This window comes from Nicotiana tabacum, chromosome 23, assembly GCF_000715075.1.
Source record: "Nicotiana tabacum cultivar K326 chromosome 23, ASM71507v2, whole genome shotgun sequence".
Taxonomy (NCBI): Eukaryota; Viridiplantae; Streptophyta; class Magnoliopsida; order Solanales; family Solanaceae; genus Nicotiana; species Nicotiana tabacum.
Window position 1 is genome coordinate 36,774,118 of NC_134102.1, and position 17,669 is coordinate 36,791,786.

General features: G+C 37.7%; 1 protein-coding gene across 1 annotated transcript; it reads left to right on the forward strand.

Annotated features, from left to right (window-relative positions):
- The first annotated feature begins 10,068 nt into the window (after positions 1 to 10,068).
- Positions 10,069 to 13,881, forward strand: LOC107787213 (deoxypodophyllotoxin synthase-like). Its single transcript, XM_075246993.1, has 3 exons — positions 10,069 to 10,604; positions 11,352 to 11,676; positions 13,436 to 13,881. Exons 1-3 carry the CDS (start codon positions 10,222 to 10,224, stop codon positions 13,676 to 13,678), a joined length of 951 nt encoding a protein of 316 aa, XP_075103094.1. The 5' UTR covers positions 10,069 to 10,221; the 3' UTR covers positions 13,679 to 13,881.
- Positions 13,882 to 17,669: the final 3,788 nt, after the last annotated feature.

Here is a 17,669-nt window from a genome sequence, read left to right on the forward strand (position 1 = left end):
AAAATAGAAGTTGCATGAAGCCACTAGCTATTAAAAAAGATAGAAAAGCTAAATTCTAATTAACTAACTATTACAACAAGATAAGTTGAATGCTTCCTTCTCCTATTAGTGTATGTGAATCCAATTGTCATTGGCAAATACCAAGCAGCACCTATCAAGATCTCACCAGGCGCCAGGGTATATTGTCCATAGTCTAAAATGAATTCCAAACATCTCCACCGCAGAGTTGAAGTCCACATTGTCCTCCAAGTGTCGCTACTATATGATCTCCATATGCAGTGGATTGATTTTGTTCAAGTATTAATCATGTGCTCACTCATCAAGATTAATGTATAGAAGAGGAGCCTGGCTTTAGGCAGGCTTTGCAAGGCAAAAACCAGGCTTGAGCTGGCTTTAGGCAGGCTTTACAAGGCAAAGGCCAGGCATGCGCTGGCTTTAGGCAGGCTTTGCAAGGCAAAAGCCAGGCATGAGTTGGCTTTAGGCAGGCTTTGCAGGCCAAAGGCCAGGCATGAGCTAGCTTTAGGCAGGCTTTACAAGGCAAAGACCAGGCGTGAGCTGGCTTTAGCCAGGCTTTACAAGGCAAAAGCCAGGCATGAGCTGGCTTTAGCCAGGCTTTACAAGGCAAAAGGCAGGCATGAGCTGACTTTAGGCTGGCTTTACAAGGCAAAAGCCAGGAATGATCTGGCTTTAAGAAGACTTTGCAAGGCAAAGGCCAGCCTGTGCCTTTTTGTGATCTTGTAAGCTTAGATCCTTCCCTACTAGAACCTTTAATGTAGACATCATTCAAAACATTGCTAAACCATCCTCAGATTGAGCTTGAAAGCATGCTAATACCACTGAGAAATGATTCAACAATCTCCAAAAATACCATATGATGGGTTCAGCATCTTCCTTAGCATTTGGACATATCAGTTTCAGAGTCCAATATTGTGAAGCCATCAGTCTGGGGTTCTTCTCTTTGCTATCCTAATCCTAAGGTTAGGTGATTGAGATTTGTCTAGATTGATCAACCTCCTCCCTGCACTAGGCAGTTTAGAGAATGAATGAAACTCAGATGTACCTGCAAAAGAGAACACAATGTTAGCTATAAAATCCGCCACTGAGTTGCCTTCTCTGAACACATGTTGAAAGATCACATTGAAGTTGTCCTTCATCTCTATAATTTTCTTCACATCCTGTGCAATTACCCAAGGAGGATCCCATTCCCCTTCTATCACCTTCTTCATCACCAATGAATCAGTCTCCAATATGAGAGGGTGAAGATCATGCTCTACACAATATTCCAACCCTTGAAGAATAGCCTTAGCTTCAGCCACCACATTAGTTGTAACTCCCAGGTCTACTGCCCTAGTATACACCACATCACCTTCATCATCCCTCACATAAAAGCCTAGGGAGCTAGGTCCAGGATTGCCTTTTGAAGCTCCATCAGTATTACATTTGTACCAACCATGACAAGAAAGCTGCCATGTTACTCTTGTAGTGATCAATATAGGTTTATATCCTTCAAAGTATTGAATTATGTATGGCCATAACAATGGAATATTAGGGATCCAAGCATACCTCACCCTTCCCAGTTGATGCAATGTCCTATTTATCTCATGAATCACCCTATTTGCGGACATTGAACTACCATGTTTACCTGCATTTCGTCTCTTCCACAGCTCCCAAGTGATGATAGCTGGTACTGCTTGAAATAGTGGCTTTAATTTCGGACAACACTGTGTCTTTTATTTTTTAGTATCTGTTTGCAACTTTTTATTTGAAGATCGTCATTAATGCCTTAGCATAAAATTGGACATAATCTAGAGTACCCGTTCCCCCGAAGCCCGAATGAGGCCCAATTTCGATAATAACTCTGAGTTGTTTAGGTTTCAAAATCACAATAAAAAACGAAGACCTTTAAGATGCCTGAGTGTTTTAGTTGTACACGGTGGTGTTTTGCCGATGGTAACCTTTCAATAGGTTTTGATCATACGTATGGGACTTTCTTTCTGAATACAGACTTGGACGTCTCCGAGCCGTTTTAAGTTGGATATAGCCTAATAGGCTCGGTGCCTCCGGGATTCGATAGCCCGAGTTGTCCAAAATTTTTTTCGGACACCAGTCCCCGACTCAGGGTGGCCCGTAGGCTCTAGTATTTAAGATATGTTATTTTTTTAAGTAACTCAACAAATGTATCGATGGTGCAAATGCGTAATGATAAAATATACAGGGCACATTTCTTTCATTACTTTGCATGTAGAGTACATAATCTAATGCACATAAGCTTTTTGCTATGGCAAGAATGAGATATATGGGTACGGTTTGTTTGACCATTTGACCCTTACAATGAATCCTAATCATCAATCCTTGGCTTTTAATATCAAATAAGAACACCTTCTTAGGGCGTAATGCCCCCCAGTATTTGAGACTAAGCTTGTGAGGGCTCGAATATTGTCAGTCCAGTACGGATGGTCAGCAATTCCAGCCCAGACCGGTCTACGGAACTAAGGTAACATATTTTACTATTTCCTCATTAAAAACCTTGCCGTAAAACCCACTTTGGGAAAAAACGGTTCAAGGGAAAAAAAGTACAACACGTGCTTTCAGACCTAATTATCAAATTTTCCCTCGACCGGGTACTTGCATAAGTTAGTCCACAGTATAACAAATTTCAAAGAGAATTGTGTTCGTACCTTAGCAGTAGTACGGCTTTAAGTGTGCCACGTTCCAGTTGTTTGGTAGTTTTACACCATTTCTAGACTCGAGTTTATACAAACCTTTCCCGGTTATTCTGGAAACTCTATACGGACCTTCCCAGTTTGGGCCTAGTTTCCCGTCATTTGGGTTCTTGGTGTGTAGTGTCACTTTCCTTAACACCAAGTCCCAGACATAGAAATGTCAAAGGTTAGCTCTTTGGTTGTAGTACCTCCCTACTCGATGCTTTTGGGCAGCCAAACGGACCAGGGTGGCTTCTCGCCTTTCGTCCAATAAGTCCAAATTCGTAGTCATGGCCTCGACGTTTGACATCTCAGTGGCATACTGGAACTTTAGGATTGGTTCCTCCACTTCGACCGTGATTAAGGCTTCCACGTTGTGGACTAGAGAGAATGGGGTCGCACCGGTACTTGAATTCGAAGTCATTCAGTATGCCCACAAGATCTCGGGCAGGATTTCTTTCCACTTTCCCTTCGAATTGGTCAATCACTTTTTCAAGTTTTGGAGTATAGTTTTATTCGTTGACTATGCTTGTCCGTTCCCACTAGGGTGGTAAGGTATTGATAATATATTTTTTATTTTGTGGTCTTCGAGAAACATACTTACCTTGTTGCCGACGAACTGCTTTCCGTTGTCGCAAAGGATCTCTGCCGGTATCCCGAATCAACATATTATGTGAACCCAGATGAAGTCGATGACCTCTCTCTCCCGAACCTTCTCGAACGCCTGAGCTTCGATCCACTTGGAGAAATAATCGGTCATGAGTAGTATGCATTGAGCTTTACCGGGCACCCATAACAGGGGACCGATGATGTCCATCCCCCATTTAATAAATGGCCATGGCGACAGGACCAGGTGAAGCATTTCTCCTGGTTGATAAATTATTTGGGTGTGTCTTTGGCATTCGTTGCATTTTCGTACGAAGTCTTTCACATCCTTCTCCATCTCGTTCCAGTAGTAACCGACTCTGATTAATTTCCGAACCAGGGATTCTTCTCTCGAGTGGTTCCCATATGTGCCCTCGTGTACTTCTCTCATGGCATAGTCAGTCTCCCCCGGACCTAAGCACCTAGCTAGTGGCCCAAAAAAGGATCTTCTGAACAACTTTCCCTGACCAAGTTGAACCTGGCAGCTTTGGCGCGCAGGGGTCTTGACTCCTTGGGGTCCGATGACAATTTTTCTTTCTTCAGGTAGTTTATGTACTTGTTCCTCCAGTCCCAAGTTAAGCTTGTTGAGTTCACCTCGGTGTGACCTTCTTCTACCACCGAGTTCATCAACTGTACCACTGTTCCGTAGTCGACAGGAGACCCCAAGTTGGCCAATGCATTGGCCTCACTGTATTGATCCCGAGGTACGTGCTGTAGAGTCCATTCCGTGAATTGGTGTAAGGTCACCTGCAACTTATCCAAGTACCTCTACATCCGTTCCTCATTTATTTCAAACATCCTATTGACTTGGTTTACGACAAAGAGGGAGTGACATTTGGCCTCGATCACTTCGGCCCCCAGGCTCTTAGCCAGTTCTAGACCTGCAATGCTAGATTCATACTCAACTTCGTTGTTAGTCAATTTTATAGTTCTAATAGACTACCTAATTACGTTACCCGTAGGTGGTTTCAATACAATACCTAGCTCCGACCCCTTCGCGTTGGATGCACCGTCCGTGAATAGGGTCCAAATCCCCGAGCTAATCCCGGAAGTGAGCAGTAATTCCTTCTCGACCTCGGGGACTAAGGCCAGCATAAAGTCAGCCACAAAGTCCGCCAAAATCTGAGATTTTGTGGCGGTCCGGGGTTTGTACTCGATATCGTACCCGCTAATTTCTACAGCCCATTTGGCCAACCGACCCGAGAGCTCGGGCTTATGCATGACATCCTCACCGAGTACGAGGTCACGACACATATGTGGTGGCATTGAAAGTTACGGTATTAATTTCCTAGAAGCACTTAATAAGGCGAGCGCTAATTTTTCTAAGTGCGAATACCTTGTTTCGGCATTGCCTAGGGTTCTACTAACATAATAAATGGGAATTTGTGTACCTTCTTCTTCCCGGACCAGGACACCACTTACTGCCCCCTCAAAAACTGCCAAGTAGAGGTATAGCTGCTCGTCCGCCTTTGAAGTGTGCAGCAAAGAAGGGCCCGGCGGGTATCGCTTGAGTTCTTCTATATCTTGCTAGCATTCTGGGGTCCAAGAGAAGTTCTTCTTCTTTTTCAGTAGTGAGAAAAATAGATGACTCTTATCCAAAGATCTCGTAATAAACCGGCCCAATGCGACTATCCGTCTGGTCTGTCTTTATACTGCCTTAACATTGTCAACTACAGTGATGTCTTCTATGGCCTTGATTTTGTCCGGGTTGATCTCTATTCCCCGGTTAGATACCATAAACCCGAGGAATTGCCCGAGCTGACCCCTAAGGCACACTTCTCCGGGTTTAGCTTCATGTTGTACTTCCTCAACATGTCGAAGGTTTCCTGCAAATATTTCAAATGATCCTCTGCTCGCAGGGACTTAACCAACATATCATCAATATAAACTTCCATTGATTTCCCTATTTGTTCTTCGAACATCCAGTTAACTAGGCGTTGGTACATGGCACCAGCGTTCTTTAATTCGAATGGCATTACGTTATAATAGTAGGTGCCAAATTTGGTTGCGAAAGAGGTTTTTTATTGATCGCCCGGATCTATCCGAATTTGGTTGTACCCAGACTAATCTTCGAGAAAACTTAGTATCTCGTGTCCGGCCATCACGTCGATCATTCGATCAATATTAGGCAAAGGGAAAGAGTTATTCGGACACGTCTTGTTTAGATCCTTATTATCTACACACATTTTAAGTTTGTTTTCTTTTTAGGTACTACTACTACATTAGCTAACCAATCCGGGTATTTAACTTCCCGGATGGAACCTATTTTTAGAAGTTTAGATATCTCGTCATTGGTGAATGCGTGTTTGATCTTAGACTGTGATCTTCTCCTGCTTAACCGGATGCAACGTTGGATCCAAGCTCAATTTGTGAGTTGTTACCTCCGGTGGGATCCATGTCATGTCTAAATGGGACTAAAAGAAACAATTAGCATTAGCTTTAAGAAAATCAATAAGGTTTTTCCTGAGCTCGGGGGTTAGTCTTGTGCCCAGGTATACCTTTCGATCTAGTAGGTGCTCGATCAGTATAACCTGCTCCAACTCCTCGATCGTCAATTTTGTGGCATCGGTGTCATCAGGCACTATGAAAGATCTCAGGACGCCATAATCATCCTCATCGTCCACTCCATCCTCCTACTAATGTTTCGGCCCGGTTAAGGCCGAGATCATTGATTTCTATTTAGTTTCTTTTTCTTCAGTCGGTTCCCTGCTTTTTGATGTCAAAACTGCGGGCACCGGGATTACTTCATCGACAACGCACATTTCCTTTGTGGCTGGCTATTCCCCGTCGACTGTTTCGACTAGTCTCGGAGTGGGAAATTTCAGCACTTGATGTAAGGTCGAAGGCACCGCTCTCATGCTGTGAACCCGTAGCCTTCCAAACAAGGCTTTGTACCTTATATCCCGTATGATCACGTAGAACTTTGTTTCTTAGGTGGTCCCTGCAGTGTTTACCGGTAAAGTTATCTTACCCTTCGTGGTCTCGCACACCATGTTGAATCCGTTCAACACTCGGACCGCCGGTACGATTTGGTCCTACAACCTAGTTATTATACGACCCTTGATCGGATGATGTTGGCTAAGTTGCCTGGATCAATCAACACACGTTTAACCCGAGATTTATTGATAAGTACGGATATTACCAGTGCTCGTTGTGGGGCTGGATGATGCCCTCGGTGTCTTCATCGCTGAACGAGATGGCCCTTTCGGAACATTATCCCAAGTGCATTTTTCCCTCGTGATAGAAACTTTGGTGCATTTTATCATTGTCCCTTGGGGGACATCCACTCCCCCAATGATCATGTTGATCACGTGTTGGGGCTCCTCTTGTTTGACCTATTTGTTGGCGTCCCTATTTCTGAAGTGGTTTTTGGCTCGTTCGCTTAGGAATTCCCGAAGGTGCCCATTGTTGAACAATCGAGCTACTTCTTCTCTTAGCTATCGACAATCCCGGTCCTATGACCATGAGTACCATGGTATTTACACACCAAGCTATGATCTCTCTGGGCGGGATTAGAATGCAGTGGTCTAGGCCATTTTCTCTCTTTAATGCGTCCTATGGCCGACACTATACTTGCACCGTCTACGTTGAAATTATACTCTGACAATCTCGGTGCTTCCCTATTCCCGAGCGAACTGTCAAACCCACTTTTGCTCATCAGGCCCCGGCTGCTCGGTACTTGATCATTTCTCTTGTCGTTCCTTGTCGGGTGACTCCCGGATCTATTTCCCCTCCAATCCGCACCGTACGGTTGATATCGATCTCGTACCGGCCTTGGCTCCTGATCTATGATTCTCTTAGATCTGTCATTTGTTCTGTTGAGGTAAACATGCCCCGAGCTGGTCTCCCTCGACTGTGATCTTCGATTGATACCTGTTATGGACGTCGGGACATGTGACCGCCGGGTATTCCACCAAATTTTGCTTTAATTGCTAATAAGCCACGAAACTTCAGGGGATGAGCCCTTAAGTAAATGTCTGAACGGCCTAATCATCCGCGACCGGGGTAGATCCATCCGTTCCATATGGAACCTCGATACGAACTCCTTAAGCATCTCTTTATCCCTTTGCTTGACTTTGAAAAGGTTAGATTTCCTTATCTCGGCCTTGATGGCGCCGACATAGTCCTATCTCCAAGCATACCAAATGATTCAATTGAATTTGGAGGCAAGTGGTGATACTATATCATTGCTCATTTGGACAAGGTTTCCTCAAATGTTTTCAACAACACCGACTCGATCTCGTCATCGTCCAAGTCATTCCGCTTGATTGCGCATGTATATGAGTTTACATGCTTATTTGGATCTGTGGTCCCATTATACTTGGGAATGATATCAGACATACAAAACCTCTTTAGGATCGACTTCGGTACTGCGCTTGGAGGGAAAGGCTTCTAGATAAACTTCTTGGAATGAGTATTTTGGAGTCCAGACCCTTCGATATCGGGGGTTCTCTCGGGATCTGGTCGACCCTGGAGTTGTAAGTTTCCACCTTCTTGTCGTTGGCTTCTATCTTTTTCTTGCCAGACTCCACCCGTTTTGTCAGTGCTTCGAGCATTTTCATCACCTCGGAAGTTTCCCCGGGCCCGAATCCACCCAGTTCCATGGTAACTTGTTCATCCCTTGGAGTATTTTCTCTGGTCCGCTCGGGCTCGACCCTATTAGGGGCATGGCTCTGGGTCTGTAACTGTGCTATTGTCGTTTGCTGAGCTTGCAACATTTCGAAAATCAACTGCAAGCTCACCCCATCACCTTCACCTTCGGGCGCTTCTCGAGCTGATGGTCGGGGTGCCTCGCGAACGCTGTTTCCGGGGTCAGTTGGTAGATTGATATTGATGGTAACCTGTGAGTTAGCATCAACCGGGTTGGCAGCTGGGACACCATTGGGATCAATAGGGTGCACATCATTAGGTGTCATGTTATTGTTCTCGCCGTGGTGGCCTGACTCAGCGTCAATGTTCAAGTGAGCAGACTGAGAATTTGACATCCTTAGGCTAACCTGGAATCAAAACTTCAAAGAACAAGCGTAAAATAGGGTGTGTTATGGAGGTTCGTATCAAATCACCACTATTATCCTTAGTCCCACGGTGGGCGCCAAACTATTTACCCTTAAAAATGAGTAACAATTAAATTTGTATGCGGTTTAAAGGATACGTGGTTTATTTCAATACGAATGATCTAAGAACAACAAGTAATTAAATTAAAGAAAAAAGAATGATCAACCCAATCGTAATGTGATGCTCAAGCCTGATCCTAAGTTGAACACTGAAATTCAGCCTCGATCAGACCCTCGATATAAGCTCGGTTGCGATTAAAGAAGAGAATAACTGAAAAACACTTTGAATAATAACTAAAAGACAAAATGAACTTTTATTGCTTTGATATGCGTGTCAACAATCTGTTTAAAATGAAAAACTTATCCCCTTTATATAGTAGGGGAATTTCAGTCTTAATACAAGTGTAAATAAGGTAAAAATCTTCTTTTTTCGGTAAATATTGATCCGCAGTTGATATCGGATGGGATTTGCGCCGTACTATCCGATTGCGGGCGAATATTACGGCTCACTACTTGTCATGCCCAACCGTTCCAGCTTTTCCCGTGGCCTTGAAACTTTACTTGGTCCGGGTCCGTTGTTTCACCGTGTCTGATCCTAGATACATCGTTCATTCCTCCCGAGTTCCGATACGAGGGATCCTTCGGCCTTGCTTGTAGTTGCGTTGAACCGTGATCCCCTCTCGTTACCTTATTGGGGAATCGGGGAAAATATTGCTCCCGATTTTATCCGTACACAACCTTCTTATACATTTGCGAGTGTTGAGTTAATTCCCGGTGCATTTATTTTTATGACATATGAATTGATTTTTTACGGACCATTTTACAATGTTTACTAGTTCTTTTATTCTTTTTTATTTGTCTAAGTTATAGAGATTGAATTACTTATATATGTGCTGGTGAAAGATAGTTGATATCCCGTGGAATTAATTGAGGTGCGCGCAAGTAGGGGCGACGCCAAGAATTGAAGCTTATGGATTTTTAGCTCTGCCCGTACGAGCAAGCTAGCCTGAACAAAGGTGGAAATTTCTCGAACTAAGCGTTTGGTTCTCTTGCATTTCTTCTTATAAAGCATATTGTAAAAAATACCCGTATATTCGCTGGACAATCCAATTGAAATTGGTCAATATAATCTCCCCTAACTGGTGCTCTATCATACAACCGCTAAATAACTAACACAGAATTATCACAAACTTGTGAATTGTGATCCCAAGAAATATATTAATATAAGAACGCATAAAATTAAATTTTAACGGAACAAATCTAACGGGATCTAGGAACAATGAAACCTGAAATAGTATGCCAATGTCAACCCCAACTAACTTTAATTTGGTTTCTTTCAATAGATCTTTTTAAATGAAGAGTATGTAAGACAAACAAGTCAACCATAAATGAAAATTGAAAACAACTATATAGTATTATCTTTTTTAAACAAAGTCTCAAATTCGTCATTGTCTAAATACATAGAACCACATCCTTTTTAATTTTAAATGTCAGATAATCAACAAACGCTGAGCACAACTATGAGAATTTTAAATACATAAAAATAAAGGATTATTGTACAAAATATATTTTGTTGTATGTTTAAATTCTTCACACTAATAGTGTGTAAAGAATTTTGTGTAATTATAACCTACTGTAAATTCAAAGTATGGTTAGTATTATCTTAAAAATGAGATATGTCACCTGTTGCAATATGCCAAAATAAGCTGCTAATTGCATAAATAAGTTAGGTTGATCCTTTTTCTATATAAAGGATATATGCAAAACAAGAAATGCATCTTACAAAAGTTTTAGGGTTTCTATAACCTGCTGCTATAAACATGAGTCATCAAACACCTCTAAGACTTCCTCTCTTGACCCTATCAAATCACTACTTGAAACCTAATACTTCTACTAATTGGTTCTCAGCATGTGATGAAGTCCGCCGTGCACTGGAAGAGTACGGTTGTTTTCTGGCGGTTTACGATTCGGTTTCGCCGGAGCTAAATATTGATATATTTCAAGCAGTAGAAGAATTGTTTGATCTTCCCACAGAATCCAAACTTCGTAACACTTCTGAAAAACCCTTCTATGGCTACTATGGAAAAATCCCTGATTTCCCTCTTCAAGAAAGCCTAGGGATTAATATTGGAGATGCAATAACTGCTGAAGGAGTTCAAAATTTTACTAACCTCATGTGGCCTTCAGGAAATGACCACTTTAGGTACTCCATATGTTTCATTTTATATAACACGCTTTATATATTAGCGTATTTCGAAAAAAATGATAACTTTATATATTTGAAAATTATTTAAATTTAAACTTCTTATATTACCTTTAATGACATAGTTCATAGTTATAAAAATATCATGGATATTTAAGACTAAAAGTTCTAAAGATACTTTTAGTGGGGTAAAACTTTTTCTTCCTTTCTTATACTTCATATCCAGTCAAACCCCACCAAATAAAATATTAAAAAGAGAGGGTGTATTATACTCCCTCCGTTTGAACCTATTTCCTTTTTGGTCCGTTCCAAAAAGAATGATCCCTTTCTAAATTTGGAAACAATTTAGCTTAAACTTACAATTCTACCCTTAATGAGAAGTTTTTATAACCACACAAATACTCTGGGGCCCTTTTTGACTTGTTTAGGAACACAAATTTTAAAAGCCTTTATTTTTTCTTAAACTATGTGCCCAGTCAAACAGGTTCACATAAATTGGAACGGAGGTAGTAATACAATTTTGGTAATTTCTTTTGGAACGGTTTGATCATAGATTCTACTTGGTTATGTCACAATTATTTTATATTTATTTAATTAATTTTTTGGTTTTTTTTTAAGTCGAACAAAATTTTATTTGATCAAAGTTTTATGAAAATATTCTTGGAATACAAACATAGGGCAATGATATGTGGCCTAATTAACACGTAGTCTCATCCTTAATGTTCCTTTTTTTTTTTTTTAATTAAGTGAAATTATTCACGACTATGCAAACATAGTAGCTGATTTGGAGAAGATGGTGAAAAGGATGGTTATTGAGAGCTATGGAGTAGAAAATTGCTATGATTTTCTAGACAAATCAACAACTTATCTCCTTCGATTAATAAAGTATAGGACACCAAAATTGGATGAATCAAATGTTGGGTCACAGGTTCACACTGATAAAACTTTCCTTAGCATACTTCACCAGAACCAAGTTAATGGTTTGGAAGTGAAGACTAAAGATGGTGAATGGATGGCTATTGATATGACTCCTGCTAATTCCTTTCTTGTCATGGTAGGGGAAGCATTTTCGGTAAGTTTTCTATCTTGATTTAATTTGTGACAATATTTTACAATATTAGTGTATTTTAATTTACTAGTCTTAGGGTAATCGTGTTCCCATATCAATGAGTATATAATTTTTTTAAAATTAATAGATATTATTAAACAATGTGATTGAGTTATAAAAAAAAACTAAGGAAAAAAGTATAAAGTTAATTATTATAAAATTTGTACGGAAACATTAATTTAAAACACATACTTTTTAAAATCATTTGTTTGAGATAAATAATATAAATTAGATATTCAATCAATCTATTGTTATTTTACCGGATTGTTTTGTAGGGAAAAAGAGTGAACAATATATATATATATATATATATATATATATATATATATATGAACTTGAAATAATAAACAGTATATTATTTAGTAAGCAGGTGTATATTTCTTTCTACTGTTTTGGTTACTTCATCGACATAGTTGTAATATTATGCACTTTCTAGTGCATGCCGTAAGTTTGATTGTCCTATAAAGAATTTTTTAATTTTTTTGGTTTTTCTTCTTTTAATCTTCTTTTTGTTCATTTGTTAAAGTCATGTAGAATACCCATAACCGGCCACATATTTTAATTCGTATGGTATTTTAGGTTCGCGTTTCATCAAAGATTTTAAAAATATTCTATGCAATATAAGACCTCTTTTTGTCAAGTCGATGAATTAAGATTTGACAACGCATAAGTATACGTTCTGTGATTAATTATTCTTTAACGGACAAATATTTTCACATAGCTGAAATAAGGAAACATTTAATAAATAAAATATTACTTAATCGATTTCAAGGTCCAAATATTATGAAAAGTAACATGGAATGAATTAGAATTATGTTATATAATTCAAATAAAAAAATAATTTATATAAGATAAAATCTTAATGATTTTTAAGGTAAAATATAAAATTGAACGGAAGCTAAAATTAATTATATTCGCTAACCAAAAAGTATATATATATATATATATATATATATATATATATATATATATTGTCGCACCTCCTTTTTTCCGAGGGGATATATATACATTTCTTAAGATTGAATAAGAGTAATTTTTTTATTTTAAAATCTTAAATATTAAATTAAATAATTAAATGACTATTTTTTCCAATTTGAATTCTATATTTTTGAGGTGAAAAAGATGAACGATTTTTGCTGAGGGCCTTCGTTCCTTTAAAAGTCTTCTTTTTCACTTTGATAGTCAAACTATTTGAAGAGCAAGGGAAGAGGGGTCAAAGGCTGAAAAGCTTTTGCGAGCTTAATTTCTGTACACCGACTGATTAAAGTTTACATTATTATGTGAATGTCATATAACAGATATTTATAAGTAATCGTTTATAAAAAGTGAGATTAGTATTTTTTTTTTTAAAAAAAAGTAATCATTTTTGTGATAGTGTATATAAGTTACATTATTTGCGAGTTTAATTTCTATATAACTAACCGTGTACATGAATTTTTACACTATTCAATTGTCTGAAAGATAACTACACGTAACCGTCCATAATAAGTAGGATTACTAATCCGAAAATAAGACAAATTACCTAGTAATACATACTAGAATTCACCAACAGTATAAAAGTTATTTACATGACAGTTGATATAAGTTAAATCTTTTCTTTAAGAGTCTATAATGCCGAGCTTGATATTTAGAATATTATTCTCTACTACTCCTCAAACAGTGACTAATCGATCAATAATGTTTTGCTCGACTACTTAACTCTATATCTTTTATCATTGCAAAGGCATGGAGCAACAACAGATTGCATTGTCCTGTACATAGGGTGATTGTAAAGGAGAATAAACCAAGGTACACTTTAGCACATTTCTCATATATTAATGGGATGATACAAACACCAGAAGAGCTTGTTGATGAGAAACACCCTAAGAAGTTTCAACCATTTGATAACTTTGAATTGCTGGATTTCTTTGCCAAACATGTTAACGAGCAAATGGAATACACTGTCAGAGCCTTCTGTGGGGTTTGAAACGTTTTGTGAAGCTTTAGGAATCACGATTCGCTCGTTGTAATCCTTTGTCACTGTAACTTGCTATAATAGCTTGAATTATATCGATGGTATAAAAATATTTATTTCACTGTCTATGGATATAAGTTATATCCATCTGTACAGTAGACGTATCAAAATCGTCCTGACAATATATATATATATATATTTTGTGGTTATGTATATCTCAAAAAGCTGAAAATATCCATCTGATGATCAGCTGAAAAAGCTATGTATAATTCTCTTAGCAAATATGCACAAATAGACACTTAAATGTTGTGGCCTTGTATTTAGAAACTGGAAAGTTTTTCTGAATTAGAACATACGTGGCCTGAAGTTCGAAAGTGACTACTTAATCTGAAGTTGAAAGTTGAAAACTATATTACCAGTCTAATTTGGAAAAATGGTCAATTACTAAATATAAGGCTACAAAAATGACCTCCTAGTCCAAATAATACCACAATATGTGGCCCTTCCGACGTCCAGAAGTTGAGGAGTGGACCAAAATATATTGTTTTTCTCCAATCTTTTGGACTTGAAAAAAGAAAAAGAAGATAATTAAGGTGTTTTTACTAGGGAAAAGTGGGCAGGACTTTGGAGTTGAGGTTTAAAACTCTCATCTGTAAGTTACTTTTTTGAACTCCCAAGTAAGTTGGTAATAAATTAGAACTTGCTAACAGTGGCAAGATCATGAATATCTAATCTACTGATAGTTAATTAACGCACTCAGTTAACATTTTTCAATATTTTTAGAATTATTAAAATAAATAACTTATTATGTCCTAGTATCCGTGGACTTTATAGTTTGACTTTAGTGTGATAACACGTATAGTTTTAGACTTTAGTATGTTGACATGAATTGATATAAAATTAAATTAAATTTGCAACCACTTCAAATAGTATTATAAATTCTTAGATTGGCATCCTGATTCACTAATCTACCATAATATATTAAAAAAGTCAATGATGGAAAGCCGTTTCTGTCTTACATTGCATTGATAGGGTCACTAGAAATATATTTTCGCGAAAGTTTGGTCTAAACTTTTGAAAGCCACATACGAATATATGCTTTGAACATTGCAATGTATAAATATTATATGGTCGCGTGGTATTTGCAGGTGTAGTTTATAATACGTAATTATTGCAATTTGAGTTGACGCGACTTAATTTAAACCGTCCATTGTGTTTATAAAACAACTAACTAATTATGTGAAGGTTGCAATTAAGTACACTAAATGACATTATATTAATGATTGTTTATTCTTCAAAATAATGTCATGTTATAAAGACCTATTCAAAGGTCTATAATCTAATAAGGTCATACATTTAATATACGGGAAAAAGTTAGATAACTACCATATCATGTGTCATGTGTGTCAAATATAAATAAAAATTTAAAGGTATAGCAAAATATCTTGTAAATTGTAAGTCATGCTATAAGTATAAGGGAATCCACTAGCGGATGCATTGTCTCCTGTAACAGATAAATAGAATATTGCAGAAGTTATTAAAATAACTCGCAGAAAATCTATTAACAACCCAGCAAATTACTGAAAATAAAATCGTAAGTTTGGACCTACGAGTCTTGACACCTGAAAATTGGATGTCAAAGCTTAACTACCTTTGAATAATTGAATTTGGTTGCATTTATTCCAATTTGAATAGCAATAGTATACAAGACAACAAGCCAACCATAAATAAAGAAGAGAAACAAAAAAATAAAAAACAAATAAAGAGAAGTGAGTAGATTCTTACATCAGTTGCCCCCCAATGTATACAGTCCAGTAGAATTTTTTTACGAGAAAGGCATATTTAGCCGCTCCCAAAAATATATTGACAATATATGTGTGTGAGCGGCGTGCATGTGTGTTATATACAAAAGGTATAACGAATGCAATTAGTTTCGGCAGATCGGCCAATTTTATATTTTGCCCAATTTTTTTCCTTGCGAGTTACGAGGTCCTTTTTGCTATCTTTCACTACTAGAAATTGCCAAATTTCCGACCACGAAATCCATCAAAATTAGTCGAAAATTTCTTATTTTCAACGAATTTCAAGTGACCGGCAAAATGATGGTTGCAAAATATTTGCAACAAAATCGATCGCAAATTTCCGATCATTTTGATCGCAAACGGGAGTTGTAAAGTTGACCGGATCAAATTAAAGCTTGCGACCACTTTGGTCGGTATATTTGCGACCGATTCAGTCGCAATATCATTAATTTAAATTAATTATATATTAAATTTTTTGACCGATTCGGTCGGTAATTTAATTATTATTTTTTATTTTATTTAAAATTTACGACCGAATCGGTAGGAAAATAAGAAATTTAAAAAATAATTAATTAAAAATCCAACCACTTCAGCCTCAAATGTGGGAATTTTCAGGTCCAATTTTCGATCACTTTGGTTGAAAATCAGTCGCAAAAATTGGTAAAATACAGCCGAATTTTGCTGTATTTTAAGCCACACCCCCTGCCAAATCAAACAACCAATACACAATAGCCAATATCACAAATATTCTATTAATAGAACCTAAAACAACAAGTATCAAACTTGTTTAAACATAACAAAACTATCTATTCTATTAAACCATATAAAAATCTAAAGCTTTCAACCAAAATCACATTACACCAAGTCTAAAACGAACAAAGTTTTGCAACAACCAATCAAGTCTAAATTTCCTATTACACAATCCAAATTACTACCGATGCTCATCGGTTTCAGTCTCCTCCTTGTTAGATTCTTCCATTGAATGACGTTGTTTTTCATGGTTTGCCATGAATGTCCGCATCATACTTATTGTTTATTGAGCATTATTCCATTGTTGAGATAATTCATTGATTTGCGTCCGCATAGTCTCAATTTTTTCAGGTGAAGCAGAAGCACCACTAAATAATGCAGTTGGACGACTAGATGACGGCTGCACTCCAAGTCTGTAGACTCTACATTTTATTTATTTTCATGAGAAATACAAAAAATATATTTAAATGAGCAGAAGAAGAAACATACAACTTGTGTAAAATAATTTTAAAATGGAGTCATATCTAAAAAATTACTAAAATATTTTATACCTTTATTTACTCAACTGGCTGTCTGTGTCCATATCGAAGTCATATCTTCGGGCGTCGATTGAAAATCGGGCTGAGTTTGTTGCCACCCCTCCATTCTTCTATGATATCCTTCCTGAAATGTTATTGATAAACATTATATAAACAAAATTTAATCTTAACCAAGAATAAAGGCAGTATTGAATTTAGAATCGTACATATGTCTCTGATGCACGTGGTTCGAAGTTTGACTGTCATTGCTGCTTACATTTGTCAATCATCCTGCATAGCACGATTTTAAGATGAAATAATGTTTAACTAAAATACGTAAGGATAATTGATTAAAGATAATTACATCTCGAAGGGATATATCCACCTACATTGAACTAGACCTCCTAGTCGTGCCTCTTGCGCAAGGTGAATTGGAAGATGTTCTATGACATCGAAAAAACCAAGCGGGAAATTTTTTGTCAACTTGTTTAAAGTTAAGCGAATGTTACTGTCCATGTAGGCTAGGTTCTCCGCCCTCAATGTGCTAGAGCACAACTCCATGTAAAATAAGCATATCTCTGTAATGGACTTCCATATTCTTTCAGGAAAAGCATTGAATACAATAGGCATCAAAGATTTCATGAAAATGTGACAATCGTGGCTTTTCATAGACGCCAACTTCCCTTCTTTTATATCAGCACACCTAGATAAGTTTGATGCATACCCATCAGGCATCCTTAAATTATTAACCCAATCATAAATCTCTCTTCTTTCATCTAAAGTGAATGTGTAACTGGCCTTAGGCTTCTAAATCTTGTTGTTCAAGTATGTCAAGTACAACTCATACCGCCAACAATATTCTTTCAAATCCATCTTGGCCTTAAAGTTATATTTTGTCTTGCTTCTTAAATCCATCACAGTATTAAACAAGTT